Source organism: Camellia sinensis, chromosome 7, assembly GCF_055761805.1.
Source record: "Camellia sinensis isolate YWXY chromosome 7, ASM5576180v1, whole genome shotgun sequence".
NCBI lineage: Eukaryota > Viridiplantae > Streptophyta > Magnoliopsida > Ericales > Theaceae > Camellia > Camellia sinensis.
The window spans coordinates 78,503,203-78,520,611 of record NC_138967.1 but is presented as its reverse complement, the minus strand read 5'-3'; the positions used below and the strand labels follow the sequence as shown (position 1 = coordinate 78,520,611).

At 35.3% G+C, this 17,409-nt stretch overlaps 1 protein-coding gene across 1 annotated transcript in view; it reads right to left on the bottom strand.

The window, feature by feature from the left end:
- LOC114272681 (acetolactate synthase small subunit 1, chloroplastic-like) overlaps positions 1-9,296 on the bottom strand; it is a 61,192-nt gene extending 51,896 nt beyond the window's left edge. Inside the window, exon 1 of the mRNA XM_028214398.2 lies at positions 8,853-9,296. Coding sequence (XP_028070199.2) covers positions 8,853-9,100 — 248 coding nt within the window. The 5' untranslated portion in view covers positions 9,101-9,296. The remainder of the gene's footprint in view (positions 1-8,852) is intronic.
- Positions 9,297-17,409: the final 8,113 nt, after the last annotated feature.

The following is a 17,409-nucleotide window of genomic DNA, read 5'->3' as shown; positions in this document are numbered from 1 at the left end:
AACTCAAGAAATGTCAAATTCATTTATATATTTTAAAAAATCGGCTATCCGCCAGACAATCCCTCCAAAAGTAATTCTGTACCCAAAATCATGACAAAGTTTGGTAGATAATCATTATGAATAATAACTCAACATCAACATCTCTAACACAGAGGAAAAGGAAAAGAAGGAAAAACAGTGATTGTTTAGGATATTGCATTAAGTTCAAAAAAATTCAAATAATATGAGATTTGTAAGCCCCAAGGTTTCATGGTTTGATTTTGGAGATAACAATACATAGACGAAGGATTTGATGAAGTGGGTTCACATGTATTTCATGTTTTTGTAAGAAAAGGAAGAGCCTAGATTTTTAGAAGGTTTACATTTTCAGAGCTTTCCAATGTTCCAGCTTATTGTTGAGATACCGCTGGTTTTGGATGAGCTTGGAGTGCATAACAGGTTGAAATCTCAAAATGTTAGATTTTTAATTAGCACCTACTTCAGACTCAGTCGACCCAAAACTCCTGTGGCTGACTGATATTGAACTCGGCAGGAAAGAGCCAACTCCCTGCTTCAAAAGAGTTGACCAAGAAATGCAAAGAAGGCAGAGATTGCGCCACAGCGAGGAGATGATTCTGGTCCAGGACAAGGTCAACTACAAGTGACAGACTTGTCCAGATCAGGTGCCCAGAATGTGGAAGAGTCAACTCCATTCCGCAAAAAAACTAAAACCGCCAACGGCATTTCAATGGCCAAAAGTGCATTTAATGCACCCCAACAGCATCCAATGGGAAGATGATCTCAAGCTACAAAGACAAGATTTTCCCTCAATTTTATTTCAAAAGATTAAGCATTAATAGTCAAACCCATTAGGAACATTCAAGTTTACTGTTCCCTAACTTTCTAACATTCTTCTTGTCTATGACCTTCATTGTTTTAATCACTCATTGCTGTAATTATTGTTTAGCACTTACTCCAAATCATTTTTATAAGGGTTGTTGAACCCTTATTATTTATTTTTGAGTGATTGGCAAGAATCACTACATGAAAGCTGCTAGGTGTGTGCTATGCTGTCAGCAGAAAACAGAGCATCATTTTCGAGTGTTTTGGGGACAAAACACTCCCTGTTTATTTTGGCTAGCACCCGGGCAAGCAAGCTGGTTGTAAAGCAATTGGATAACAGTGGGAAAAAAACTCAAGCAGGAGCCTTGGGAGCCGAACCACTATAAGTCATTGTGTTTGCTCTCAGTCCCTTCTCTCTTTTGTTATCTTCTTTTTTTTTTTTTTTTTTTTTGATATATCTTCTCTCTCTTGTTATCTTGCTAGAAATATTTGAATACATCATGCTCACTTTGCTCTAATATACTTTTTCACTCTTACATTCATATTATTACTTATCAAATTGGGTATATTTACCAGCACTTTCTGGGAGGACTGAAAACGAACAGTTAGGTCAAATGAAAACTTAAAAACCTTAAAAATTTGTTCCTAGGTTGAATGTTAAAAAGGCCCAAAAATATTGCAACCAAGGATTCCAATGCTGCTGCAAGACAAAAGGGTTGCAAACTCTATTTAGCTACAAACCAAAGCTCTTGAATTAAAAATTGAAATTTCCTTAAAGTGATTGATTAGCAAATAGCAAATATCGATTGATTAGACAATCTCCCAAGCACTTGAAAGTCAATCTGATCCCAACACAATTGTATAGATCTATGTAACTACTAAAAGAATCCATGTAAGATCTAGCTAACACAATAAAGGGGCGAGATTTTTAAAGTGGAAAAACCTCAATTGGAAAGGAAAAAGCAACAAAAAACCGCAACAACAACAACAACAACAACAAAAACAACAGAAAAAAAAAAAAAAAAAAAAAAAAAAAAAAAAACAGGAGGCCAATTCCGTTGGACCAAATGAGCAATTACAAGAGTCTTACAATCACCGGTGAATCCACACCCAACAGAGCAGCCCTCAAAATCTACCAGAGAAATTCACAATTGCCTTCAGAAACCACCATAGGTGAGAATTGACGAAAGTCAACTTAAGCTCAAGCTAGGAAAGGGACGTAACGATTTATATCGGGCCTGTTTGGTGTCTAGCTTACTGTAAGCTAAAAGCATATCAGAAAATAGAAGCCAAAAGCCCTCTCCCCCAACTTCTATATGATCAGTTTTTTTAGCTTATTTATGCTATTTTTGCCTAATAAGGTAAGCAAAAGCTGTAACAAACAAGTAGTTTGGCACAGACTCTCAGCATAAATAAATAAAAAGATATAATCAGCTCATATAAGCTGCACCAAACAGTCCATCAAACTCTACAACACCCTCTCTCACATGCAACCTCATCTTGCACATGGAGATGTAAAAAACCCAACATGTAGATAGACAAAATGCCAACTGAAAATTTTGCAAACAGAGACACTTGAATCCAAGACAGCTCCAAACATGAACTTTGATATGCAATGCTTTTCCAAAAATAAGATCCACATATCCATGAATGCTACTGAGAATTGACTTTATAGCCTAGGGGACAGATCGTGGGATAAAACAACTTTATTGAACTACCCAACATACTTGTGGGTTATGGCTACAAAGCCTTAGAATCATACGCCATGTTAATATTAATTTTATCCCATTATGGGACTTCACCTTGTCCTCCTTTGTTTCTGGATCAATCACACAAGGGGTCTAATGTAGAACCATGTGGTAAAGAAAAAGAAGCAGAAAGAGAACAATAACAACGGCCACAGCCCTAATACAACACAGCCACAGCCCTAATACAACACAGCCACAGCCTTAATCTCAATAATATTAATTCAAAATCACATAATACATTAAAAGAGGCTCTTATTTACAGGCTAAAAAATCCTAATCTAATAGAAAACTTTTTTTTAATAATCGGGTCAGGCTAGTTTGCGCACCTTAACTAATCCCGAGACCCTGAAGTTAACAACCAGGCAAACCTCTTATGGCCCCTTGGAGTGACTGGAACCCAAGACCTTAAATCTTATACCTAAGAAAAAGAAACAAATCAAAAGACTCTTCATTAACCTATAATTAAAAATGCAATAAATATTAAGAAAAATGCCTAAGACCCCCATTGGGGGTCACTGGGGGTTGTGCGTGTAGACCCGTGATTGGCCAAAAAAAAAAAACTGTTTTTTTTTTTTTTCCAGCGAATGGCAGCGCACCACGTCACTGGGGGTCTGAAGCAGCGCTGAAATATTAAATACAAAAATCCTCAAATTATAAAGGGAAAATTGTATTTTAGTTGGACAATGAAAAAATAATCACATTTTCATGGCAGTGCAAGTCTCTAGTGTGTATGATGCAAGTCTTTTTTTTGTCAAACTTGTACCAAAAAGGATATCACTAGTAGTTTAAGACTGTCCCACTTATTTGCAATTTCCCTAATTATAAATGAAGTCTCGCACACGTGCTTAGATATTTGACTCTACATTTTGCATCATTATACTCGACTAAGAAAAAAAAACTCAACGTCAAGTTCGCTTCTAAATATTGAACCAATCCACACTAACTTTGAATATGTTGGCTCAATTTCATTGCCTCATGGGTGATCACTCGCTTCATCTCCATCTTCTACGAACCTGTTCTACAATTTAAGCCCCGCTGTAGTCCAAATTTTTCTTTGGGTTGTTGACAAGGTCCACAAGACAAGACTTGCTAACCCAAATAAAAGTATCAACACCAAGAAACCAACCCGTTCTAACCCATCAATAGGATCTTGAATTCACCAAAAATTGGTTAGAATGTTAAATACTTACATGTTCAAATACACTCCAATTTTGTTCACAACCCGATGAACTACATGTTAGGCTAAGGGCTTTTATGGCAAAAGTTTGCAAGTTTGGGGTTTTAGAACCATATGATGCCCATCAATCAGCTGCAATAATCACTAGTTAGAAATAATTGTTACCAAGTATTGAGTTTGACTAAAACTTAAAGTACAACTAAAAATAAACTCTATGCGTCTATAATATATTACCTGGTGCCCTTATATTTCTTTACCTAATCGCAATGGGCTTGCTAAAAAGGCTCTCAGCCTTCGTATAAATACTCATCTCATTAGTGATCAAATTTTTAACGACGACATCTAGGACCAACCTTTGCATACATTCATAAAACCAATTCATCACTTCATGATCTTTTTGCACCTCTAACGCTTTTGGATAAAAGAATTATGAGTTACGAAAGTGCGCAGCTGCATGTAAAGGCCGATGCAAATGGACATCCCACCTTTTGTCGATGATTTCGAAAATTTCATTATATTTGTCTTCTTTATGATCAAACGAACTTGCAATGCATTCTTTTGCCCTATCCATTGCCTCATAAATGTATACCATGGGAGGTTTCTTCTCAGTATCAACCAATCTAAGCACTTCGACAAGAGGACCCGAGACCTTAAGGGCAAACACAACATTATTCCAAAATGAAGGTATCAACAAAGTTTACGCCATTTTTTTACCATGTGGCTCCTTTGCCCATTTACTTGAGATCCAGTCTTCGGAGGTGACCATCTTTCTCAAATTATTTTTTTGTTGATGCATCCTAGACAAAGTCAAAAAGGCAATTGTAAATCTAGTTTTTGCAGGCCTGATCAAAATCTTGAGATTTGTATAGCACCTCATCATGTTTAGCAAAGTAGGGCGGTTGTAAATGTAACCATGTACTGCAATACCCCTTTCAAGTGTCTTTTTCAATCTGGGTCCAATACAAGTGTTCATACTTGGCTTCCAAAAACCTCCCTATGTAACAAAGAATTATTATTTTCAAGTTCTAAAATTTTAACTACAAAACAAACTATGAGTAAACAATTTTAAAGTAAGGAAGGAGGAAAGATTCTTACCCGCTAACACATTAGCTGCAGCACTATCAGTGATACTTGCACCACATTCTCTTGTCCAACTGTCTCCACAAACTTATCTAGTAATTCAAATAGCTTCTATCCATCCTTTGAATAGCTAGAAGCATCAACGGACTCAATAAACATGGTACCTCTTGGACAATTCACTAAAATATTAATCAATGTCCTCCCTCTCTTATTAGTCTAGCCATCAGCCATTACGGAACACCCGTATTTTGCACAATCCTCTTTATGATTCTTCATCAAGTCTTCAGTATGTTTCACCTCTTTTTTGAGTTGGATAACCCGCACTTCATGATAAGTTGGTGGTTCATACCAGGACCCAATGGCTTCAATCATTGGTTCAAAACTCTCATAATTTACAGCGCAAAAAGGGATACCAGCTTCATACATCCACCTCGCAAATCTTTACATTTCCCGAGCTCTCATTTCTTTTTTGTAAAGGTCATTCTCATCAATTTGTGTTTGCTTCCCTTTTGCTTGGTCTCTTCAATTTTTCACCATTGATTCAAGATTGGGTGTGAGGTAAACATCCATAGGCCCTTTTCTCTTTGCCATTTTTTATTTGAATTTGGATGAAACATGGCTGCTACTTGTCAACTTACGGCGTTGATTGACATTGATCACAACATCATCTTCATCTACCTCTTCCTCTTCCTCTTCCATGTCCATGTCATCAAAATCAAGCAACATGTTCATTTCTTCTTTCTGCGTCTTTTTTGGCATGAACTCTCTAATCTCCTTTTACGTGAGCTAGACACTTCATGCAAGCGGTGGCATTCCTATAACCTCCCGCGAGATGTTGCTTTACACAATAAACACCTTCATTTGATACTTTACCACAAAAATTACATTCAAACTTCTTTAAGCTATTGGGCTCTACCAAATGGACATGTTTCCACACTAGATCTTTTCTATTACTTTCAGTTATAATTTTCTACACAACAAATTTAATAAATGGAAAATAATTTCTGTGTAATGTAATGTGTGATTAATTAATTATTTGTAATTTTTTTCCCCTAACAGAGACAGACTCAAAACAGAGACCAACGGCAATAGAAAATAAAATAAAATAAAAAATAAAATAGAGAGCAATGAAGAAGAAGAAGAAAAGGAAGGAGGAGGAGGAGGAGGAGGAGGAGGAGGAGGAGAAGAGAGATGAGGGAAAAAAACAAAACAAAACAAACAAACAAAAAAAAGTCCCTAGCAACAACAGCAATGAAGAAGCAGCAAAAAGAAAAGGAAAAAAAAAAAAAAAGAAACAGAGATGCGACAGCACCCAGCAAAGAAGAAGAGAAGGAGAAGGAGAAGTAGGGGGGGAAACAACAGAGAGACAACAGCACCCAGCAAAGTAGAAGAGGAGAAGGAGCATAACCGAGGGGGGGAGGGGGGGAACCAATAGCAACAACAAAAAAAGTAAAAAAAAATATAAAAAAAATAGAGACAACAGCACCCATCAAAGAAGAAGAGGAGAAGGAGAAGAAAGGGAAGAAAAAAAAAACCCAACAACATAGCAAATAAGCAACAACAACAACAAAAACAAAAACAAAAACAAAAAAATGAATCGAAGCAGCACAGCGAAGAAGAAGAAGATGAACCTAAAGACGAAGTTGCAGTCCTTAATCAAAGACGAAGTCGCGACGAGCCTAGAGGAAGAGAAGAGATGACACCTCAAGCTTTCTTCGATCGATTTTAGGGCTTTGAGTCGTCGATTGATTTGGGTATTGAGTTGTATGAGTTATAATCTTATGTGGCTGGACCCTTTCAAACTCATATCAAAGCCATTAGATAAGCATCAGGGGAGGGGGGAAAAAAAAAGACTTACTTAAACATTGCCTTAAGCCTTTTTGCACCTGACCCAAGGCTCGGCCAAGGAGCGACTCATCCACATCGCCTCACCTTGGGTCCCTTCAATCACAGTCTCTGCGCCTTGCACCTAGGTGCGCCTTTCACAACACTGGATCAACTCAATGAAAAATGGCCTTCTCACAAAATCCGCTCATGCAGAATTCAGATTCCGCTTGTGCGGATTTGACCTAGACAGCTTTTGCTGAGTGAATTCAACCAAGCATATCTCCCTTGTCCCGAAACAAAATATGGTCAATTTTGTATCTAAATTGAAGCCCCGAAAATAAGCTTTCTGATGGTTCTAGCCTCACATCAAGATTCAAAATGTGGAGAAAGAAAAAGGCAAAAGAGTGAACACTACTAAAAACAGATATTCGAATTTGGCATTCTTGCTCTAATCTTACCCAACCAATATGTTAACTCATCAATCAAGGCTCCAAACAATGAGGAGAAGGTCCCAATTATAATAACTAAAAGGTCAAATGCAACCCATAACTTTTCAAAAATCCAAAAAAAATATATATATATATATATATAAAGTCACGGTTACCACTTAACGTAAACAAGTCAGATTTAAGACCCGAGACACTACAAACACCCTAACCCTAAACCCTAAGGAAGCTGACTGGCCCTTGGCTAAGGGAAGCATTATGACCAATGATCTCTTCCAAAGGAAGCTGAAGACCTAATCACTATCTTTGTCCACAATGGTGCATAATGTGTAGGAGAAATGCATAATCAGCAAATCACTTATTTCATCATTGCCCTCTCTCCTAATGGCATCGTCTTTTTGGGCTTTGTGATTTATAGTGGGCAGCCCCGAGGGACTGCATACATATGCTTTTAATTAATTTTAGAGACTTTGGAGGAAATAAGAGAGCCAAGTCACTATGGTCCTGCAGCATTTTTGCCATTTTCTGGACCATTTGGTTGGAGAGGAATGCTCATATTTTTTATGATAAGGGGTCGGATGAGGATTCACTGTGGGAGAAGGCGTGTCACTTAGCCTCATTTTGGGCTTATGTGTCTCCCCCGGGATCCCCCTTTTTAAAGTTTCCATAGACGGGTAACGTGTGTCAATCCTAGTCTTAGGGATGTTTACTTATTTGATCTTTCAGTTAGTTTTTGTATCCCTCACTCATTGTACGAGGACATCGTGTCCTCCCTTTGGTATCGTCGTTTCTTTTCAACCAAAAAAAAAAAAGTGTAACACCCTAACCAACTAACCAGACACAGAGAATATACAACACTCCACTATTACATGATTCGTCATACATAACTAGCCAAACTATGCTATATTCTATTACACAAACATCTAATCACTAATAATTCATCAATTAAGATAAATTCAATGTACATGTTCATAGAAAGAATATAAAATTGATCAGTCTGTTTTGTTTTTTTGCTTTTTTTTGGGTCTAAGATCAACGCGAGTTCAATAAACATAATTAATCAACAAAGCCTAAAACAAAGAATAACTTATGTTCACCATCAGTGCATCAGTAAAAACGAGAGGAAAATACTTGTAACACAAAGAATCACCTAATCAGTACCACCAGTATCAGCACCATAAAAAAACAATAATGCCAATCTTTCAGCTATATAACTTAAGTCAACCAAAGTAAATGTTACAATCAATGACGAGAACAACAGCTGAAATTCAGACCAACCATTAATTAACTCCAATCTTTCAGCTAAAAAACTTAAGTCAAACAATGTAAATTACAATTGATGACTAGAAAACAGTTGACATTCACACCAACCATTAATCTATTATTATAAATCTAACAAAAAATGTCAAGCTTCCGAATAGAAGGAATTAATGCACTCAATTAACAGCGTAGAGAGCAAACATTTACAAATCCAAACAAATCAAACACATCAATTGACAAGTTAAATATGAGCAATGTAATTAATTATACATTCGAAAACCCAAATGAGCTTTCATTTCGAAACAAGCTGCTTAACATGTTAACACATGATAACCCTAAACTAATGAACTACAAATACTGTTAACCAAAAAAATAAAATAAAAAACCCAGTAAGTATTAGCACATCCCAGTTGAAAAAAACTAAAAACAAAAAATAAATAAATAAAAATACATGACTAGTGACATCATTGGAGTATGAGTAAGTAAAAGTACTTTGGTCTGGTCGTTGGCGTAGTTGAATCGGTGAGAGAAGATGTGTTGCCATCGAGCTGCTTATCGGCACTGGTTGCAGAGACCACCAGTCTCTTGAGCTCGGAAAAGTTGGGTTTCGAAATTAGGCCTTGAATTGTGGTTGAAAACCCCAACCCTAGGGTTTTCGAAAACCCTAGTTTCGGAGTAGTCGAAACTAGAGATGGTTTCAGACGCTGAATTGATGTAGAGTGTGCTGACACGGCCGCCATTAGGAAGAATTGCAAGACTTGGTTGAGGGTTTGTACAATTTCCCACAAATATGATCCAATCTAGTATTCCATTTTGTTCAACGTTATATATAGATTCCCACAAAATATGGAATATGTCGTCTATTTGACGGTTGACTGTTCTTCTTCGCATCATCTTAATCAATTACGAACAGACCTTCCGTACTTCCGTCTTCATGCCCTATTCATCACACACTTCCACCTAAGCCTTCTTTTGGCACGTGGGTATTTTTTGACTTTTTAATTATTTGTTTTTTTTTTTGTTTTTTTACTACATTTGGAATGAATTTTTTAATTTTTTTAAATTTTTATGATAAAAAATAAAATGGTAATAATTTAAATATGATTTTTTAATTTATTTTATCTTTTTAAAATTATTTTAGTCCAAAAAATTTTATGCCAAATATAGTCTAAGTCAATCCAAGGATCATAATTGAACTTAGTTAAGTATATCACGAGTCTTTTAAAAAAAGGTAATTTTAGGGTAAATTACACTTATACCTCCTAAAATTTAAGATTTAATACATATCACTCTCTGATATTTAAAAAATTACACAAACTTTTTGTCACTATAATTATTTAGACGAAATTGAGATATTGAACTTATACATTCTTTTTTCTCTTGCTTTATTTTGCTTCCTTTGTTTTGTTTTTTTTCCTTTCCTTTCCTTTACTGTACTTTTTTTTCAATGTAAGCTCATCTATTTTTTTATTATGAGTTGTTACATTTTATATAAGTAAAAAGGTCTGTAAAATGTGACTATTAACCACAGAGGTGAGAATATATTTTTCAGGACGTCAGGGGATGGGATGTAATTAGACCAAATCTCAGGGGGTGTCAGTGTAATTTATGCTTCTATTTATATACCACCAATACACACTATTACTTAAGTGTCGTTTGGTAATATTTCCGTTTTCAGTTTTCTGTTTATATTTACAAAAATTTTAAAAACTCAAATAAAAACTTGTTTGGTAAAATTTTTGATTTATAAATTAGTGGTCTCAGTTTATAAATTTGGCCAAAAAATGAAAACACAAAAAATGTGTTTCCGTTTTGAGTTGAGTTTTTAGTTTTTTTTTTTTTTTTTTTTTTTTTTTTTACCACCCAACACTAGCCACCTCCCGCCACCATTTTCCACCACCGTCTTCCACCACCACCACCCACCCCTCACCACCACCTGCCACCGCCACTCACCACCCACCAGCCACCACCATCCACCAGCCACCACCACCCACCACCCATTCACCACCCACCGGCCACCACCACCCACCACCTGCCACCACCACCTACCGCCACCACCACCATCACTCGCCACCCACTACCACTCACTTGCTACCACTTACCACCCACCACCGTCACCCACCCATCCACCCACCACCACTACCACCCGCCACCTACCTGCCACCACCCACCACCACCCGCCATCTGCCACCCATCTGCCATCACCACCCACCACCACCACCCACTCACTACCACCCACCACCCGCCACCGTCACCCACCCGCAACCACCCACCCACCATCACCACCCACCCGCAATCACCCACCCCCACCCGCCATCCGCCACCCATCTGCCACCACCACCCGCCACCACCACTACCACCACCCACTCGCTACCACCCACCACCTGCCACAGTCACCCACCACCTGCCACAGTCACCCACCCGCCACCAGCTACCCACCACCCACCATCATCACTTTCCACCACTGTCTTCTACCACCACTTGCCATTTCTCTTTATTTTTTATATTTTTAAAAAATTTTAAATATTTTGTCAATTACCAAACGCGTTTGTAGTTTATGTTTTTTTAAAAATAAACAAAAACCAGTTTATAAAATTTTTGTAAATATAAACTGAAAACGTAAACGTTACTAAATTTTAAAATTTGAAACTATCTTAGTTTACACCTTAACTTTTCATTACTTGTCCTAAGATAACACATCACTTGTCTATTTGAATACACATCACAACTCACATCTAAATAACTTCATATTCATAACACCATAGATCTCCATCATTGGCGTTGAAGATCTCCATCGTTAGTAGAGGGTTTCATTCGAGCAGTGCATTATTGTTGTTTTAGATCTCTATCATTGTCATCATTTTAGATCTCCATCTTCGCCTTCGTCTCGCTGATACATTGTCAATGTTGAAAGTTTGTCATTCTCACTCTTGATTCACACATTTGATTCTCATCTTGATATGTTTTTCCTATTTTCTTTTGATTTGATTACTGATTCATCTTTCATGACAATTTCTATTTCGAATTTGGCTCAACTCTGATTGTCTAAATATAATATTGTACAAAAAAAAAAAAAAAATTTAAACATGTTCAAAATATTTATGTTGATTAAAATAAATATGTTTATACCATTACTACAAAAATGTCTTTTTGCTACCATATATTTGTGACTGCTGTGGCCAAAAAAAAATTATTGCCACTACAAGAAGCTAGCTAAAAGTTAACTTGTAACTTTTAACTCATTTTTAATCTTTTTAATCACATTACCTCTCATATATTTTACACATAAAAAAAATTAATTTTTAACCCAATAGACAAAAAAAAAAAAAGAAAAAAAGCTGTGGCGTTCTGCAACGGGAAAAAAAAATGCAGAGCCAAAATATTTTCCCTTTATTTATTTTCTCTTTCGTTATATTTCGCGGGGTCTCTCTCTCTCTCTCTCTCTCTCTCTCTCTCTCTCTCTCTCTCACTCGCAAGCTATCTTGGCCTCACAGAAATCCAATCAGTGTGAACTCTCTTGACCTCTCAATCTCGTTCTCTATGTCTCTCGGTCTCTCTCAAGATCTTTTCAACTCACTTCCTCAAATCGTAACTCACTAATGTACCCTGGGGTTAAAATCAAAAAGTTGGAAAGGTGGTTAATTGACACAATGAAATCAAAAAGTTGGGTTTTCAATTTGATTTTGCCCTAATTGTCTTGGTTTTTAATTTTGTTGTTTTTCCTTTGTGATGGTAGTTTTAAATTCTTAATTGGCAGGACTTTTATTTTAATATTTTTTTTTAAATTTAATTTTAATAATAAAATTGTCTTATATTTTTTGTTTGCAATAGTTTTTGATTTTGTGTCACCTATATGTTTACTTTTTAGTTGAGGTTTTGGGACTATTTCAGTTTTTGTGGGCTACATGTTTGTTATACTTTATCTTTTGTGTTTAATCCTAGAGGGTTATCTCTTATGCATTGAAGTAATAGAAAGAAAAAGCAACAACTAATACTACTATAGTATCTCAATTTTCCCTCCCCCAAATTTTTTTGCCGGTCATTTAACTTGGAAAATGCTTCGAAATCTCACACAAAGGCCAAGCACAGTGCTGGACAATACATGGATTTAAAGAGAGAGCTTTTGAGTTTTGATTAGAAAATCTATGTTCAGTCTATTAGGCAATTTTTATAACAGTAAACTTTACTGACTAGTAACTTTTTATATTGTGAGTGTTAATGTCAATATAAAATTGTGGAAAGGTTCTTTCTTTGAAGAATGGTTAAATTTTTGATAACGATTTCATAGATTGCATGATGGAATCTCAAGTGCCCAATTATAGCAGTATTAATCAGGATTAGTTTTCTTGCTTGAAGTCTATTTTTACTTTGAGTGTTGCTCAGGGTGCTACTCGTGCTCTGTTGCAGTTACATACAAATGACGAATTTTTAGAATTCTATTAAGCCTAAACTAATTTTAAAGCATCTTTCCAATTCTGTAAGAACAAAAATGTTTGGCCCTTGTTTTTGTATGAAATTAAACACAATTGAAGGAGTAATTTTGAGTGGAATGAGAACAATTGGTCAGAGCATTATAGCATTATATGTTATCTCCTCATTTTAGTTTGTTTGAGAACCATGAATTGTGTAATGAAGAACAAACATTAAGATAAATTCATTGTGCCTTTCTATATTTTTATGTCTTTAGCTTCATACATTCACTGCTACCACATGGGGATTTTTTATTATTATTTATCTTGTAATGATGATGATATTGAAGGCATTTCTAAGGCTATTTTGGTTCCTTCCACTGTCTTTTAATCAACTCCTGGGGCGTTATCAGTCAAAAAGCAACCAAATAGGCTTGAATAGTTAATACCTTCACTTTTATTAGCAAGGTAAGTTACTTAGCAAGTTAATGTAGCATTTCTAATATATGATTGAATAGTTTGCTATGCTTATGCTTTTGGGTTTTGACTTTGAGAAATTTAAAATTGTTATGCTTATGCTTTTGGGTTTTGAAGCAGGACAGGTAACCACCTATCAACAAAATAAATAAGTCTATGTGGCAACCTCCTAACCAAACACTCTCATGCGTTGTGAGTAATTTTTTCTTATTTTACATAATTGTTGTGGCCTGTTCAATGTTCATACAATAGATTTCTTGTTATCTTAGTTCTTATTTTTATATTTGAGGACTCTCTTGATCCAAAAAGAGGTGAGTTCGCTTTAGGGTGTTGACAAGGACATGAAAAAGCTTTCAATCCTTCTTTCTACGAGTGATGAGACTAATTATTGCACCATCATCTGGTATGGATCCAATGACTTTTCCTCATCAATTTTTATTTTCGTCAATATTTGTTTGTAAGGGTGACATTAGTTTGAATTGGTTACAACTATTATTAATATTTCAAAATTTGAAAAATTTCTCAATATTTAGTTTTGTATTGGTGTTGCAAAACCTATGGGAGAGGAGGATGACAAAGCCTATATTTCTTCTATTAGAACTTCTGTTTCTTATGAAATTGTTGTTTGTAATTTCGTTATGGGTTGTGAGATTTATGTGATTTGATTAATTAGAACTCGCTTTCGATGAAATTGGATTGTGATTTTAACGTGAGTAGGCTATGATGTTCTCACACAATATCTAGTCAATATTCAGAAGGATCCATGATTAAAATATATATGCATATATGAATAAAAAAAGAATGAGTGGCATAGTTTCTCTCTTTCTCTCTATATCATTTTTCATGCACAGATGGTGTGGCTGGTAATACCTGCTTATTGTGATCTTGTAGACTGATTTTTGGGGGTAACTTGCCGAAGGACATGTAAATTATGGATATTGAAATAAAATTGGGACTTAATTATACTTTTTATTGTGAAACTCCGCAGGAGGCAATCAAATGCAATGCCCATAGGTGCCTGTTCAAACTCTATCGTCAATGTCAATGCGTAGGCGGCAAGCTGGGACAGCCACATCGGCATTGCTTCTTGCTTGAAGTGGGCACCTCATCTGGCCATGTTTGTTGCTGCATCCTCAATTCTCACGTTTTGGATACCTAATAATCCAAAATCAGCAATGGCCATGTTTGTTGCTGCATCCTCAATTCTCACGTTTTGGATACCTAATAATCCAAAATCAGCAATTGAATTTGGAACCGACAATCCTAAAGTTGTAGGACAATATGAACATTGTGTGTTGATAAGAGGTTGTCAGGTCTCTAAACTTTTGATATCTGATTTTTCTATTTTTTTTTTCCAGATTTGTTTTAGTTGCAATGTATGGATAAATTGTTGCAGGGAAATTTTTTTTACCGCTATGAAAATACAGGTTGATATTTTTATTACGTGTTTAAATTAATTTGTTAAGTACTTACAACTGATATTTTTGTTGGAACAAATGCATATATAATTTTTATAATAAATAATTATTTGTGACTAGTTTAAATTGGCATTTGAAATTGGTATCAGAACTTAGTTTCTCGGTCTTGCCAATCAAAATTGCATGAATATTAGATATAGTGAAGAAGTAAAATATGATAATTTAAATAATAGTATTTCTTTATAAATAATAATAAAACAAAACAATACGTTAATTAGGCTATTAAAAGAAATCAACGAAAATCTTAGAAATAATCAATTAAAAACAATAAATGAAGCTAGATTAATACAAAACACAGAAAAGTAAGAAGCTATTTTAGAAGAAAAACATATATAAATATAATATGTTTATCCTTACTCATATAATATATATATATATATATATATATATAACAGAACTGTTTGAATTAGTTTCACCTGGAAATCAAAAAAATAATGGAGTTAAGTAAATATAATCTAGAACAGTTAGAAGAAATGGCTGAAAAGGAAAATAATAATGAAATAAAATACAAAATAATATTAATAATAGCTGAACAATTAGACAAAATAGATAAAGACATAATAGAATAGAACTAGAAGAAGATATATATATATATATATATATAAATATATACACACAATTAGAATTAATCAGTCTAGGAGAAATGAAACACATTCTTTTTGAAGACTTAAAACAAATAATTTGAAGTAGTGAACCAAAAAACGAAAAAGAAAATAACATCGTAGAAGATTTCAAAAAAACTAATAATGTTAATGATACTGAAATGACAGTGATAAAACAAGAAGGAAGTAGTTCATCCACGCCAACTAATCCAAATTATTTAGATTTTAAAAACTTTACCAGACAACAACTAGAAGAAGATACTAGAAATTATGCTTATAGGAGAAGAATCGAACACTATAATTATCTAAATAGAGGATTATATTCTAGGGGAACAACTAATTATGCAAATTTTACACCTAGAAAAGAAGGCCTTTGGCCCAGATATCAACAGAACGGCCTCTGGCCCAGTACTAGCAAAACAAAATAATCCTCAGAATCATAAGAATACCATTATACAATAGTGCACGTACATTTCCCCATGGTTTATTACAAGTCGACATAGTTATCTTGCGTATAACAGAACATTAGTAATAACCATTAATAGAAGGCACATGTATCACTACAGTACGATTAATAGGGACAGAACAATTCACATCATAACAGCCTCGGGCCCACGTCTATTACTAGGGACAGAACGACCTTAGGTCCATATTAATGCCATTATTCAAGCATATCCATTAATTGAATCAAAGCACAATATCAATGGAATAGACCATTCCCAAATAACAATACGTAAATCATAATCACAGGAAGTATGTGAAACATATCGTTACACTACTATTACTCAAAGTGATCGGCTCCTGGTAGTCACGGGACAATGTCCTCGTTTCGACCTACAAGCACAATGCACAACACATAGTATGAGATTATAATCGATCCTTTACTTATTCTCTTTGACCATTCAATCAATTAGCCATGGTGGTACCAAGCTCATTATTCCTTAATAAGTTATAATCCATGTCTCAGAAAACAAGAGAAATCAATGGGAAATGGTGTAGGTGAAGAAATGGTACAAAACTGGTGGACAGAAAGTGAACAGTCATCACTAATTTGGGCATACTATTTCTGTATTTAGAATTTGGGAGTGAGACCATCACCATTGGAAACTAGACTTCCAGGGCTTGATTTTAGGCTCAAGAATCACTCAAAACAAAGTTCAGAGGCAAAAGATATGCTTATTCAAAGTTGGCCGAACAAAGCTGTCTCCCGCACGTGCGGGAAACAGAGCCGCACATGCGGCTCTAGGCAGTTTGCAGTCCAAAAATGGCTGTATAATTTGGAACCTCTCATTTTCAAAATCAAACCTCAATTTCATGTAAATCAAAGCCCAAAACCCTTTAATACATGATAAATTTCACATTATTAATCTTTATCAAACATCATAACCTCAAAATACTACTCAATTCCCAAGCACAAGAACACAAGGGCATAAAATAGCCATAGTTGGGGTTCAAAGTTCACATCTTCCATATCAATCCTTGATTTCATGTAATTGATTCTTTAAATATAAGGATTCAAGATAGATGGTCATACCTTAGTTCAATCTTTGTCTTTCTCTTAGCTTTCTTCAATTTCCCCCAAGTTTCCCATGGGTGATCTTCTTCTTCTTTTTCTTTCTTCAATTCCCTTCAAGCATCTTCAAAACCACCATAGATATTGAGGAGCTTGTCTCTCTTTTCTCTCTCTCCTTTTCACGGTTTTCCCCTCACTCTCCTTTAGATATTTTTAGGTTCCAAGAGATAAGTTCAACTCATGCCTCTCATATACATGTGTACATTAAATATACACACATATATGTTTAACACAATAGGGAGAGCCAAACGCGGCCTTACGAATCGCACGAAATCAAATTCCAATTAAACTTCCTAGATGACTCTTAAAATTGTGCTGATCATAAATATGTCCCCTGTTCTGGTTTCTGAAGCCTCTAAGGCTTTTAATTTGCAGTACCAAGTTAACCACCCAAACGTGCATTAACGAGTCAGACAAATTAGATTTCCAATTAATTTTCCCAAATAGTTCTAAAAATTTCCATTAACACACTCAAGTACTCAATTGTGATTTCTGAACCCGTAAAGGTCG